At 40.7% G+C, this 14,354-nt stretch overlaps 1 protein-coding gene across 2 annotated transcripts in view; it reads left to right on the plus strand.

Moving 5' to 3' along the window:
- The window catches only part of ENTPD7 (ectonucleoside triphosphate diphosphohydrolase 7), a 39,073-nt gene extending 28,260 nt beyond the window's left edge, over positions 1-10,813 (plus strand). For both annotated transcript variants that reach the window (XM_059661029.1, XM_059661030.1), the window contains exons 10-13: positions 2,153-2,477; positions 5,046-5,131; positions 5,959-6,120; positions 8,130-10,813. In XM_059661029.1, the coding sequence (XP_059517012.1) occupies positions 2,153-2,477; positions 5,046-5,131; positions 5,959-6,120; positions 8,130-8,361 (805 nt within the window). In that variant the 3' untranslated portion in view covers positions 8,362-10,813. The remainder of the gene's footprint in view (positions 1-2,152; positions 2,478-5,045; positions 5,132-5,958; positions 6,121-8,129) is intronic.
- The last annotated feature ends 3,541 nt before the right edge of the window (positions 10,814-14,354 follow it).

Below are 14,354 nucleotides of genomic sequence, written 5' to 3' on the forward strand. Positions count from 1 at the left end.
TATCCTCAGGTGAGGATTAACAACAACAAAAATAATAAATAAATAAATAAATAAATAAATAAATAAATAAATAAATAAATAAATAAAACATTTAAAATTATTTTATCATTCTGCACATTGAAGGAAAGCATAATAGATGGCAGTGCTTTTCACCATACAATTATTTACCCCTATTTGTTTAGCTAAGAACACTACTTTGAAAAGGTATTGATATATCCCATTTGTAGAAGTACTGGTATATGTTAGTTTTCTACAGCTCTAAATTATGTTGGAAGCACGTTAAAAATAATGTCTCATAAATCTTTAAAGTTTTTTTTGTTTTGTTTTGTTTTAAATGTATTTTGTTGATTTTTTACAGAGAGGAAGGGAGAGAGATAGAGAGTTAGAAACATCGATGAGAGAGAAACATCGATCAGCTGCCTCCTGCACATCTCCTACTGGGGATATGCCCGCAACCCAGGTACATGCCCTTGACCGGATTCGAACCTGGGACCTTTCAGTCCGCAGGCCGACGCTCTATCCACTGAGCCAAACCGGTTTCGGCATCTTTAAAGTTTTTGTAAGTAAGAGTTCAAGAAGTTTTGGGAGAATCTTGCTATCCTGGATAATTGATAACTGCATTGAAATCAAGCAGTGTGTTTGTATTCTGAAAATACTCTTAAATCCATATAAATGTTACTTGGGTTACGGAGCTCAGTTCACTCCTGCTGGCACTATGACATCTAAACAATTATTATTAAAGTTTCACACCAATTTTGTTTTGTTCCTTCTTTGTTAGTCAATGTGCTTCCTTTTCCATTTTCTTCCTTGTTGTTCTGCTGCTCTTTTTTTCTGTGTCTGCTGTTTTCTACCTCAGACTTTGCCAGGCTGCATCGTCTTCCCACACATTGGCATTTTCTTGCCGTGTATCTAAGTCATCTACTGGTAATTCAGATAAGCGATTATTCACCTTGTGTAGCTGCTAATCTACCAGAGAAACCTGTGCTTCCTGAGATGTCGAAACTTCCTGGTTCTATCTTCTTAAAACAATTTCTAAGTTTTCCTTATAGTTAGTGTCACATCCTTAAAATAGATTCCAGTCGCCCAAGCATTTTGTTGTATTGCCACATTCCCATTCTCTTTTTCAGTCTTGATACTTGTGTGTGCATCCTCATCTCAGGAGGTCCACTCTTCATGTCTGTCTGCTTAGGAACTGATGCATAGTTAACCACAGTTGGCAGTTACTTGGTCTGCACTTAATTTTCATCCCTGCCAAGATCTACATTTTTTAAAAAAATGTTTTTATTGATTTCAGAGGAGGAGGGAGAGGGAGAGAGAGATAGAAACATCAATGATAAAAGAGAATCACTGATCAGCTGCCTCTACTGGCATGCCCTCTACTGGGGCAGGAGCCCACAACCCAGGCATGTGCCCTGACCTGGAATCGAACTGTGACTTCCTGGTTCATAGGTCAATGCTCAACCACTGATCCAGGCAAGATCTGCATATTAACCTCCTCAGGAATGAGAATACTGTCACTCTTGGCAAGTATAGACTTTAGCCAGAACTGTGTGATGGCCCTTCCCTACCCAGTCACAGCCAGGCATGTGTACCTCACTATTGCCAGCCATTTTTTAAAAAAGTTCTCACCTGAAGATATGTTTTTCATTGATTTTAGAGAGAGGAAGGGAGAGAGAAACATTGATGCAAGGGAAACATCAATTGGTTGCCTCCTGTACATGTCCCTTCAGTGTATGGGATGATGCTCCAACCAACTGAGGCACACCGGCCAGGGCACTATTGCTAACCTTTGACACTGCACCCCTCCAGGTCCTCTCCTGAGGAAACTCCCCAGTCCCTCCCACTTCCCCTGGTTTTACTTTACACTGGGAAATACACATGTTGACTAAAAGGTTGAACAAAATTGATCACTGCCATATTTCTCTGTTTTTCCTTTTTGCTTTTTTTTTTTTTTTTGCTAAATTGAATTTGCTTAAATTAAATGTTCATGTGACTCAACTACATGGTAATACTCCATCCTCATTTCTGGGGAGGTCATGCAAAAGAGAGCAACAAGGTATCCATGAAGCACATTCTTAAGCCAGGTTTCTTCAACTAGGTGTTTCTTAGAGTAGTTTAGTAGTGATGTGTTTTGTTCTTGTCACTGCAATAGGTTGTTGGGCCAGAAGACAGGTCTGAGTCCTGACAGTCCATTTCTGGATCCTTGCCTGCCCGTGGGACTCACAGATGTGGTGGAGAGGAACAGCCAGGTCCTGCATGTCCGAGGAAAAGGAGACTGGTCGACTTGTGGGGCAATGCTGAGCCCCCTGCTGGCTCTCTCTAACACCAGCCAGGCCTCCCTGAATGGCATCTACCAGTCACCAATTGACTTCAACAACAGCGAGTTCTACGGTTTCTCGGAGTTTTTTTACTGCACGGAGGATGTGTTGCGCATCGGTGGCCGCTACCATGGGCCAACATTTGCCAAGGCTGCTCAGGTAAATTATAATAAGAAAGATGACTCAGGCCACCAGTGGCTATTTATTGGATGCCTAATTTTGCTCCAGGTGCTATGCAAAGAGCTTTGCATGCATGGTTTCACTTGACTCTTTACAGGAGCCCTATGAACTATTATTTTATAGATGAGGAAGTATAGTATTTAGGGGAATTAAGGAATTTGCTATGCTATACCACCTTCAATTAGTTAAGCTTAGCTTCCCAGAGTGTCCTCTCAGCCAAAGTATCACCCAGCTCCAAAATTGTTGTGGCAGCTAATAGTTTTCCTCTAACTCACCAATAGTCTTGTTTAATGTTTGTGGCCAAGTAGTGTCATCTTTAGATATTTTTCCCTACTGGGTGTTTCCAGTTGTAATGTGCTTTTGGAGATGATGTCACACAAGTGGACAAGTCCATTTTCACTTTCTTGGTTTGAGCTATTAAAAAGTTGAAGTGGTATATGGTCACTGAGAATATTAGAAAGATGTGAAAATGTACAATGATGGGGGAAGTATTCTTTAAATTCACTTTGAACATATGTAAGACTCAAGCATCCTATAGGCTTAAATCATTAGTTACCTGGACAGGTAAAAGTTCAACTTGCTTTCTGTAGTTCCTGCTTTAATTTAGATTCATCACTTTGAATTTTTGTATACAGTTCTCTGATCTCTCTTTTATCAGAGAAATTTATGGGAAGAAGCTGTTCTCTCTTATATTTTTTATTTTTTCCTTCCTGCTTTCTTATAATTCTCTAGGGTTCTCTTGGTGGAAGACTTCCAATGGAAGAACATGTGTACTATTCTGTTCCCTAAAGGCAGTCCTTAAGAAATATTGAGGAAAACCTGGTTCATGTTTGCTTTGTCCTCTCCAGTCTCCAGGATTACCCTCATATTTCCTTTTCTTTCCCAGCGTCCAGGGCAGCCGTGGGCAGACTACGGCCCACGGGCCGAATCCGGACCGTTTTAAGTGAATAAAACTAAAAAAAAAAAAAGACCGCACCCTTTTATGTAATGATGTTTACTTTGAATTTATATTAGTTCACACAAACACTCCATCCATGCTTTTGTTCCGGCCCTCCGGTCCAGTTTAAGAACCCATTGTGGCCCTCGAGTCAAAAAGTTTGCCCACCCCTGGTCCAAGGGCTCCCTAACTGTCCATGGCCTGAATCTTTCTCTCATTTTAAAACTTCAAATTTTTTCCCCTTGACCACTGCTTGCCCAAGTTGGTAGTGGCTTAATATGTTCTCTTTCCCAGGTAAAAGAGATGATTTTATTTTTATTCCCTTATTCTTTTTCACTTTGACTCTTATTTTATCTTCCTCATGATACCTTCCCTGGCCACCACAGCCAAAATTGCAGGCCTCCCCAATATTACCTATTTCCTTTTCCTGATTTATTTTTCCTGTGAGCATTTATGTCATTTAACACATTCTGTATGTGTACATGTGTACGTATGTATGTATATTTAGTTACTAGAGGCCCGGTGCATGAAATTCTTGCATGGGAGGCGGTGAGGGGGCCCCCTCAGCTTGGCTTGCACTCTCTCACAATCCAGGACCCCTCAGGGGATGTCTGACTCCTGGTTTAGGCCTGATCTTGCGTCGGGCCTAACCCGGCAGTCGGACAATCCCTCTCGCAATCTGGGACTGCTGGCTCCTAAGTGCTCGCCTGCCTGCCTGCCTGATTGCCACTAACCACTCTGCCTGCCTGCCTCATTGCCTCTAACCCCTCTCCCTGCCTGCCTCATCACCCCTAACTGCTCGCCTGCCTGCCTGCCTCATCGCCCCTAACTGCTTGCCTGCCTGCCTCATCACCCCTAACTGCTCGCCTGCCTGCCTCATCGCCCCTAACTGCTCACCTGCCTGCCTCATCGCCCCTGTTTCTGCCTCGGCCCTGCTGCTGGGGCTTCGTCCGGAATGATGTCTGGAAGGTCGTTCGGCTGTCTGGTCTTATTAGCATATTACGCTTTTATTATTATAGATTGTCTCCCGCCACTAGAATGTAAGCTTCTGAGAAATGAAGAAATTCAACAGAAATTTTTGTCTGTTGTATTTACTGCAGATCCCCTGGCACCTGTAATAGCACCTGGCACATAGTGGACATTTAGGAAATGTTAGTTTACAAACAAAGCAAAAGGAATGATTCCTTTGGGGAGAATTATCGCATGGAGGCAATGCTAGGTGTTTGACGATTCTGTTCCATCTGCTCTACCTGCTCGTGTCAGTCCTTTGTAGAGTAGAATGACGCTCTCTTCGAGTTCTGATGTTGATATTTCTGGTCCTAACCTTACCCCTCTCTGAGAACTGCAAGGCTTAGGAGTCATCTCAGGCTGGCTTTGTACTGGACTTGGAGGTGCTAGGAATAAAAAGGAGTATTTCTAGCCTGAGTCCTGGGACTTGCGTTGCACTGGACCTGGCACAGTGTTCAGTGAATGAATATGCCATTTATGATTTCCTTTGTCAACTAGTAGCCCACAAGCCACTTTAGAAATGGAACAGCTGTGACTGTGGGGGAAGTTTATAGAGTTTGCCTCCAATTTCATGTTGCACAATTTCTCTGTGGTCATTCCAGGACTACTGTGGCATGGCTTGGTCAGTACTAACTCAGAGATTTAAGAATGGCCTTTATTCATCACATGCAGATGAGCATCGACTCAAGTAAGTAATTTCCTTTTCCCCCTTACATGTGGCCTTAAAATGTAGATAAAGTGTAATGAAGGAGAGCAAGCGAGCAATACTAGATTGGGTTTTATGTTGAAGGGGAATTTGAATATATCAGATTTTGATTTTCTGAGTGATAGGGGCCGAATAATGAGCCTATTTTAGCAAGGCCAAGGGAAACCAGTGGTTACCAGAGTTCACACCAAGTGGTTTGAAATAAAAAGTGATGGCCTTTTTTTAAAAAAACTTTATTAAAATACAAAATATGCAGAAAAGTAGACATAACTAACATAAACCCTCATGTAACTATCACCCAGTTTCAACAAATGTCAGTTTGGTTCAGTGGTCCTCTCATTTTGTAAATATTTTAGTTTAAAATTTTAAACACATGAACAAAAATAGTACAATGAAATTCTGTGTACCTCTCTATCACCCAGCTTCTCTACTGGCCAATCTTGTCTCATCTATTTTCCCACCCACAACTCCCTTCTTGTCATAATTGGGTTATTTTGAAGCAAGTCCCAAACTTCATAATTACATAGGTAGATATTGCAGCATGTTGTCTGAAGATAAGAACCCTTAAAAAAAAAGAAAGAAAGAAAAGAAAAACATAGCCATAATATTATTACTGCAGAAAGGTGTTCTTCACATTTGTGGTAAATGTTAAGTTAAAGTAGACTCAAATTTGGCTCCACCTAGCGGTGAGGAAGGTGAAGCTGGGAGAGAGAGATTTTTGACATCCAGTGTGAGTATGCAAAGGAAAGTATTAGAATTGTTTTACTTCTAATGTAAAATTTTATTGATGAGTTATTTTTGTCACACAGATATCAGTGTTTTAAATCGGCTTGGATGTACCAAGTCCTTCATGAAGGATTCCACTTTCCCTATGACTACCCAAACCTACGGACAGCCCAGCTGGTATATGACCGGGAGGTTCAGTGGACGCTGGGAGCCATTCTGTATAAAACACGATTCCTACCACTCAGGTAAGGTGGACTAACAAAGCTGGCATCTTGAGCTCAGAATAGGTTAGTTAGTGCCTCAGAATAGGTTTCTTAAGCGACACCTCCCACAAACAAACAAGCAAGCAAACTTGCTTTATTCCTACCAGGTGGACTGCTCTTACTACGTTGAAACAGAAAGAAGGTTGAGCATTACGGGTCTGGAGTCCGTTCCTCAGCTTTGCACTTTCAGAAATTCAGTTTTATTTGTTGATCCACCACAAATCAATCTTTAGGGTTGAGCTCTCACTAACCACTTCCAAGATACTGAGAAACTAAAACGGCATTCTTAAATTACCCTGGAAAACATATCTGACCAGAAAACTGGGGTAGGCTGTCTGTCCAGAGGCATCTCTCCTAATGACCAATGCCAGGCTAGAGATGGTGCCACTGCCTCGAAGGCTTTCGGTGGGCCTGAATTCCAGCGGAAGGTGCGAGATGCTCCGAGGGGGGAAATTTTCATCACACAATCATGGTCTGATGTCTTGCTGTTGTGAACCAGAAGGTATTTGGGATAATCTTTAGGTACTCTCTCCCTGGATTATTTCAAAACTAAAATGAATTCTTATTTTTTGATGCCTGTTTTACTAAACTCAATACTGTCAAAGGCCTTGCAGGTGATAGAAGTCAGAGAAGTGGGGAGCTGGAGAGAGTGTGCCCTCCCCGAAGGGCTGGCCCCTGTCATGTAGAAGTGATGGCCCAGCATTTGCCACTTCTCATTTGTCAAGAGAAGCCAGAAGTCCAGATTTTATATGCAGTCTTTCAGTTTTGAGAGTCACATTTAAAAACAGTAACACTGCAGTTCAAACAAAACAAAAACCGATCTTTTATCTGGACCACCAGAGAAGGGCTTCTGTTCCAGACAGGCAGGCAGACCACTGCACTTAGCTTTCCATGTGTCTTAATGTTTGTCCAGATTACAATAGAATTGATCAGAGGACAGCTTTCTTTAGCCATAACCTAAATTTTCAGAACGCATAGTAACTGTTAAGAAAGATTTAGACATACTCTGATTTCATATACAGTAGGTCCTCGGGTTACGTCAGAGATTTGTTCCTACGGCATGACGTAATGCGATTTTCGCAGTAAGTTGGAACCCACCTACATAAGCACCTACGTCACTCACATGGAGCACATACACAGCAGTAATGAAGTGAAACAGTAAAAAAAAAAAATTTAAACTCCTGACCTTTACTTGTGGTAAATAAATAATAAAAAACATAAAGCACATATGTACTTACGTCCAAATGATGGAACTTTTTTTTTTATAAATAAATGGGAGATGGCAACGTAACCATGAAACGAGTATGTTGAGTCCGACGTAACCCAAGGACTGCCTGTATATGTGTGTGTGTGTGTGTGTGTGTGTGTGTGTGTGTGTAATTTTTTTTTATTTCAGAGAGGAAGGGAGAGGGGGAGAAAGAGAGAGAGAGAGAGAAACATAAATGATGAGAGAGAATCATTGATTGGTTGCCTCCATGCACCACACTGGGGATTGAGCCACAACCCAGGCATGTGTCTTTGACCAGAATTGAACCCGGGACACTTCGGTCCACAGGCCGACGCTCTACTCACTGAGCCAAACTGGCTAGGGCTGATTTCTTGATTGGATTCAGGGACCACCCTCTTCTTGTTAGTACTACATTTACAAACTGTTAGGTCAGAGTGTTAAGGGGCCGCGGTTAAGACTAATGTTATAAATGACCATTCTTGCCCTACTGTTCACTTTTTTGCGTTCTGATTTTGTCCCCAGATTCTGGAAGATTTAGGCCTGTGTGGCGTCCTCTTTAGGCTTGGAAAGGAAGGTATAGAAAGAATCACACAGCAGCCCTGGGGTTGGGGGCATGCTTCAGCTTTGCTTGCTCAATGGAGCTGATATCATAGAATGTTTGCGTGGATGGAATAAATGGGCTAACATCACTGGGCCTTTTAAATCAGCATAAAGGTTTCTCTCTGAAACTAACATTTCTTTTCACCTTCAAACTGTTCCCTAGGGATCTACGGCAGGAAGGTGTCCGACAGGCCCATAGTAGCTGGTTCCGTCTCTCCTTTGTCTACAACCACTATCTCTTCTTCGCCTGTATCCTGGTGGTGCTATTGGCCATCATCCTGTACCTTCTGCGGCTACGCCGAATTCACCACCGACAGACTCGAGCCTCAGCTCCACTGAACTTGCTGTGGATTGAAGAGGTGGTGCCCATGATTGGGGTACAGGTGGGGCCTTGAGGCTGAGCAAGGACTGTGGAAGCTCAAGTACTCCGGAGTTGCTGCTCATTGAATTCCACCACTTTCTTGTAATGGCTTCGGATGCTGCTTTGCCTGACCTGGTGGATATTTTGGCATTGGAATTTCCACTTTAATTCCTCTCAATCTCCAGGTCCTCTTATCTGAGAGAAGCTGTAACTTAGTCTGTGAAGAACTAAGTAATGAGAGATTGGTGCTAACAAAGGTGACCAGCCTTAGTCCAACTGAGGCACGCTTCTCCTTTATCTGAGAGATCTGGTGTGTTCCAGGGCTCTAGACTTTTCTCCCCTTGCTAAAGCATGAAGTTTGGCATTGGGCCCCCTGGAAGCTGAGGTGAAACCAGACTTGGAGCGTCTGACATTCTAGCAAGTGCAGCAGCCCCTTCTTTCTCTGTAACAGAGAGATCATTTATGTGGAGATCCACAACCCTTAATAGGGGTCCAAGATAATTTGCAGTTCAGTGGAACAGATATGAATTTCCAGGCAACCAAAATAACACTTCTTTGTTTCTTTGACAAAGAAGCCATTGAGTGTGGTCCAAGGTCTCTGACAGTGTTGCTGATGTTAGTATGTGATTTTAAAAGGTTAGAACCCCTTCTAAATGAATGGATCATCAAAGATTTTGACTAAGTCTTATCTGATGTCTTGTATGACCAGGACAGAAAAATTTTCCATGTCTATGTGCCTCAGAGGCTGTTTGGGCATTAATTTTTCTTTTTGAGTCTTAAATATGCTTGTAGGATGGAGAAACTGTGATGGGTATTGGAGACCTGGGTTTGGTTTCAGGTCACTGTCCTATAGGCCTATTTAAAAAAAAAAAAAATTTTTTTTTTTTTACTGATTTTATTGGGCTGACATTGGTTAATAAAATTATTTAGGTTTCAGGTGTACAATTCTGTAATACATCAGCTGTATATTATATAGTTTGTTCACCACCCCAAGTCTCCAGGCCTATTTTTATGAGCCCGTATACAGGAAGATTCAAAAGAGTTCCTTTATTTCACTGCTAAGATCAATAAAAGCAATAGTTTGGGAAGGGATATATTTGGGTTGTTTTTATAGAAGGAAAGAACAATATCAGGATAGTGGGCAAAGGCAATAAAATCCAAGCTCTTATTTATTCATATTTTTCTGAGAAATCAAAATTTTCTCAATTTGACTCTGGGAATGTCTGAAAAGAAGCAAATTCTAAACTTTGGAATAAATAGATAAATCTGTTATTAAGCCACATGGAAACTTTCAGAACCTTTGTTAAAAGATTGCTCAGTCACAAACAGCATTTCCATTAATGAGGAGCGAGGAAAAGCCATAATTACTGCATTTTCATCCGTGATCCTCCAGGAGCCTTGCTCCTCCTGGCCTTTACGTCGCAGGAGGATTCATTCATGAACTTCCACCTTCTCTCATGGTACGTTCTTTATACTCTATCCTTTCCTATATGTAGGCTTGAATGTCCTGCCCAAGAAATGTACTCCCAGAGTTGAAGTAGCTTTCTTTTCTTTTCTTTTTTTTTTTTTTGTCACCTTGATTTCTAAAACTAGATAACTAGGGGAAATGGACCTTGACTTTCAAGGGGAAAAAAGTGAAAAAGATTTTTTATTTTTTTCTCCCTTTAATCCTCACCCAAGGATATACTTTTATTGATTCTTAGAGAGAACAGGAGAGACAGAGAGAAACATCAATGTGAGAGACATTGATCAGCTGCCTTCTGCATGGGCAATTCTAGCTATTTAGGTATGTGCTCTGACTGGAAATCGAACTTGCACCTCACCCCCACTCCCAGTGCACAGACAATGCTCCAAGCAACTGAGCCACCTGGCCAGGGCAGAAGTGAAATTCTTAAAATGTAAATTTCATACTGGAAGCAGAAGGGAATTAAATGCTTCATAAAACAGAGAAAAATCAAGGTAAAAAGATGACAAGTCTTGAACGGTTTTCAAATTAGATAATAATGGATCTGGCCAAGTATCTTATAGTTTTCTTTGGAAATATATTTTTAGGACTTATTTCACAGTAATTTCCATTAATTTCTAAGACTTATAAATTACCTTGATTTTCTTTGACTTATCTTTCTGTCACTGTAAGCCCTCGCCTTATGAATGCTTATAAATAATGTCAAAATGTTTTTCTTAGCCCTTGCCTACTCAGGTAACTCTTTTCCTCTCACCTTGGTTTCCAAATACTATTTGCATTTTTCTTGTAGATCTAGTCAGTGATCTAGTCAAAAGCTACCTAATAGGCTAACGGTGATCCCTTTCGTGTCTCAAAATGAAGTTGAAGCAGGGAGAAGGTGGTGATTAGTCCAGATTGAAAGATTTTATGAAGTTATTCTTCCTGGTTATAATAATAATAGCTACCATTTGTTAAGCCCTTAATGTGTACCAGACATTCTGGTCAGATTTTTATATATATTATTCAATCATATGGCATTCTTTCAGATTGATATTACCGTGTGTTTTTTTACAGTTCAGAAACTCAGGATACTTATGTTTATAATTTTTTGACTGTAAATGTATTTCATATTCTTTCTTTTTAAAATATATTTTATTGATTTTTTACAGAGAGGAAGGGAGAGAGAGAGAGAGAGAGTCAGAAACATCGATGAGAGAGAAACATCGATTAGCTGCCTCCTGCACACCCGCTACTGGGGATGTGCCCGCAACCCAGGTACATGCCCTTGACCGGAATCGAACCTGGGACCTTTCAGTCCGCAAGCCGACGCTCTATCCACTGAGCCAAACCGGTTTCGGCGTATTTCATATTCTTAATTTATTTTAATTAGTCTTTAATTAGTGTGCTATCTCCTGTACATTATTTTAATATTATAATCTCGGCTTGTCTTTATTGCCGTGAGTAAAACGTATCAGAGTTCCATAGTATAAAATGGACACATTTTTATCACGCCCTTCAGAAAAACTGAATAGATGCTCTTAGTACTGGTTCCTGTACTTCTCCCATTGCTCCCAATTAATGATCTTAAAATACATTTCATTAGCTAGAAACGGGAGCCATTTATTTCTTGCAGAGGGGCAACTATATATATTGCTTTCTTTTCATGAAATATTTTTGCTTATTGAGTCAGACAGTCAGTCTTACTTTAGCTGTTTCTAAAGATTTTTAAAAGGTTTCTTTTTGCATTTTTGCCTTTTGAGTAGTTCTGTGAATATAATTATGGTTTCATAAAAGTCACATTCCAGTAGTTCCTTTGAATCCTACAAACTAGTGTTTCCTAATAACAACAATGAGCCTGAACTGTTTTAGTACTTTTATCATCACTGAGAGCGGCCACAAATGTCAGAACCAGTCAGTGCTTAAAGGGGTGATGTTTAATGGCACAACCCAGCCCTCTTCTCTGAATTCTTATCAATCCAGCATAAGGAAAATAGGACTAACATCCATTTATATGGCATTATATTCACTTAAGTTGCAGTTAATTCTAAGGGAAATAATACCATCTTTCTCTTTGTATCTTAGTTCCTTGAATTGATTTTCCTTGGTCAAGGAAATTTTAATCAGTTTCCACTATTTTTATTTATTCTTCTGATGTCATCCAAAATATTTTGACTGTTGCCTCCTCAGTCTAAGAGCTTCCTAAATAGAAGCTCCCCCCCCCCCCCCGGTCCTATTCTTATAGTTTTGTGTTTTGCTTTTTGTCAGGAGTGGGTGGTATGATTTTGGGGAAAGAACATCAGACTTCATGAACAGCAGACTTGGATTCTAGTCCTGGCTTTGTCATTAACTAGCTCTGTTACTCCAGGCAAGTCACTTGCCCTTTCTGGTTCATTTCTCATCTGTAAAACAGGATGGCTAGACAAGATGATATGAGGTTAGTTCCAAAGGGAGAACCATAAGACAGTAAATGCAGGTGAGAAGGTAGAAAAGTAGTATGGTTTCAGGAAGAGGATTTTGGTCTTTGGTTTTGAAGACTAAAAGAGCCAGTGGCCATCTACTTTATCCATTCCCCCTGACATTCCCTGGTGCGAATGGAGTATCCAACAGCTATCATTATACATCCATTTCAGGGCATGAGATTTTAAAAGGGATTTTAGAGGTCTTCTGGTCAACCCCCTTGATTTTATAGATGATGAAATTGAATCCCAGAGCAGTAGTAATATGTGCTATTACTACTATAGCAGTAGTGACAGCTGCCATGAGATGCTCAGAATCTTCCTGCAAGATTGTGTATTTCAATAGAGTCTATATAATAACAGCTGACTGCAACTATTACTATAAACATGCCCCATCTTTGTAACTGCTTCTGATCTTCACTTGTGATCACTTTGCTCATATTTAGGAATAAAATATGAAATACTTTGCTAGGGACAGTACCAGGTTTTCACTACGTCTCCTCTAGCTTCTGTATTTAATACTTTAAAATTTTAGATATTTTTTAAACAATTTGCTTAATTTTGTACAATTTTCTTTTTTTTCTTATTCCTCATCTGAGGAGATTGTCCATTGATTTTTAGAGAGAGTGGGAGGGGGAGAGAGAGAAACATCGACGTGAGACATCAATTGGTTGCCTCCTACACAAGTCCCAACCAGGGCCAGGGATCAAGACTGCAACCGAGGTACAAGTCCTTGACTGGAATGGAACCCAGGACCCTTCAGTCCACGGGCAGACACCCTGTCCACTGAGCCAAACCAGCTAGGGCTTGTGTACGTTTCTTAAGCATAGCATCCAAGCAGGTCATGTGATGGTTACAATCTAAATTATTTAAGGTATAAATGCCTATTAGATCTACCTCACTAAGGAACTTGGTTGTATTTCTTGGGCAGTTTCCAGATCCCTTACAGAAACAGAGTGCTGTTTCTCTTTGCTATCTTTAAACTTCCTTTCAATAAGGTAGAGGTAGCAGTGGATGTTTCATATTCTCCCAACGTAGTTTCTTCAGTTATGCTAGTGTCAGAGTCCTGCCACTAGGGCCATATGTTCGCCAAACCTGTGAGGATTTTGTTGGTGTTATAAAAAGTATTTGTTAAAAAATAAGGCCTTTTTAAAATATCCTAATAGACTTCCCTTATATTATTACTCAAGTTTTCCTTTGTTCTAATATTTATTATTTCTCAGTACTTTTATTGGAAGGACAGAGGAGAAATGTATCTGTTGACCATTTTATATCTCTGGAGTCTGAGCAATAGAAATCCTTTTATTTGTAAAAATGAATTATTACTCATACTATAAGGGCTTTCTACTTTTAAAATGTATTCAATCATTGCTTGCCATTTTTTTTATTAAGGTAGTACATGTGTGTTCTTTTCCCCCATTGCCCCCCCACCCCACCCCCCCGTTCATGCCCTCACCCCTCTGGTGTCTGTGTCCATTGGTTACGCTCATACAAGTCCTTTGGTTGATCTCTTCCCCCTTATCCGCACCCTCCCCTACCTTCCCTCTGAGGTTTGAGCAAAGGTGAAAAATTTCTGAACCACATAATGTTTGTAGCCAAGTGTGTGACTGAGGCCAGCCTGAAGTCATGTCTGCTCCTGAGCCTCTTCTGTTTCAGTGCAGCTGCTTGGACACCCTTGGTCGCCTGCCACTCCTCCACCACTCCACTCCACCCTCCTAAGCAGCCTCTCTTGCAGAGCACCTGCCAGGGTTTGGCCTGGGAAGACTACTGGTGCTGAAGGCTCTGCCTTTTATTAGCTTCATAAGAGTCTTGCTCTGCAAATAGGATCCCAAATACTTTGATTTCTGTCATTATGTTGTGTTTGAAATTTTTATTCTATAGTTCCCCGTTAGTTAACGCCATACAGTATAAGCCTTTACTCCTTCATTGTTTCTGCTTGAGCGATGGACTCTGCAGTGTTGAAAGGCATCTTTTTTTTTTTATGATCCACAGCAGACGCTCCCTTCTCCCTTTAAAAGACCAAAGGCTGCTGTATTGCATCAATTTGGGGGTTACTAAGATTGTATGTTTTTCTAATGCTTCACATTAAATAATTTTGCTGAACAGTTCTTAAAATACTCGCTGATA

The sequence above is a fragment of the Myotis daubentonii genome, chromosome 13 (assembly GCF_963259705.1).
Source record: "Myotis daubentonii chromosome 13, mMyoDau2.1, whole genome shotgun sequence".
NCBI lineage: Eukaryota > Metazoa > Chordata > Mammalia > Chiroptera > Vespertilionidae > Myotis > Myotis daubentonii.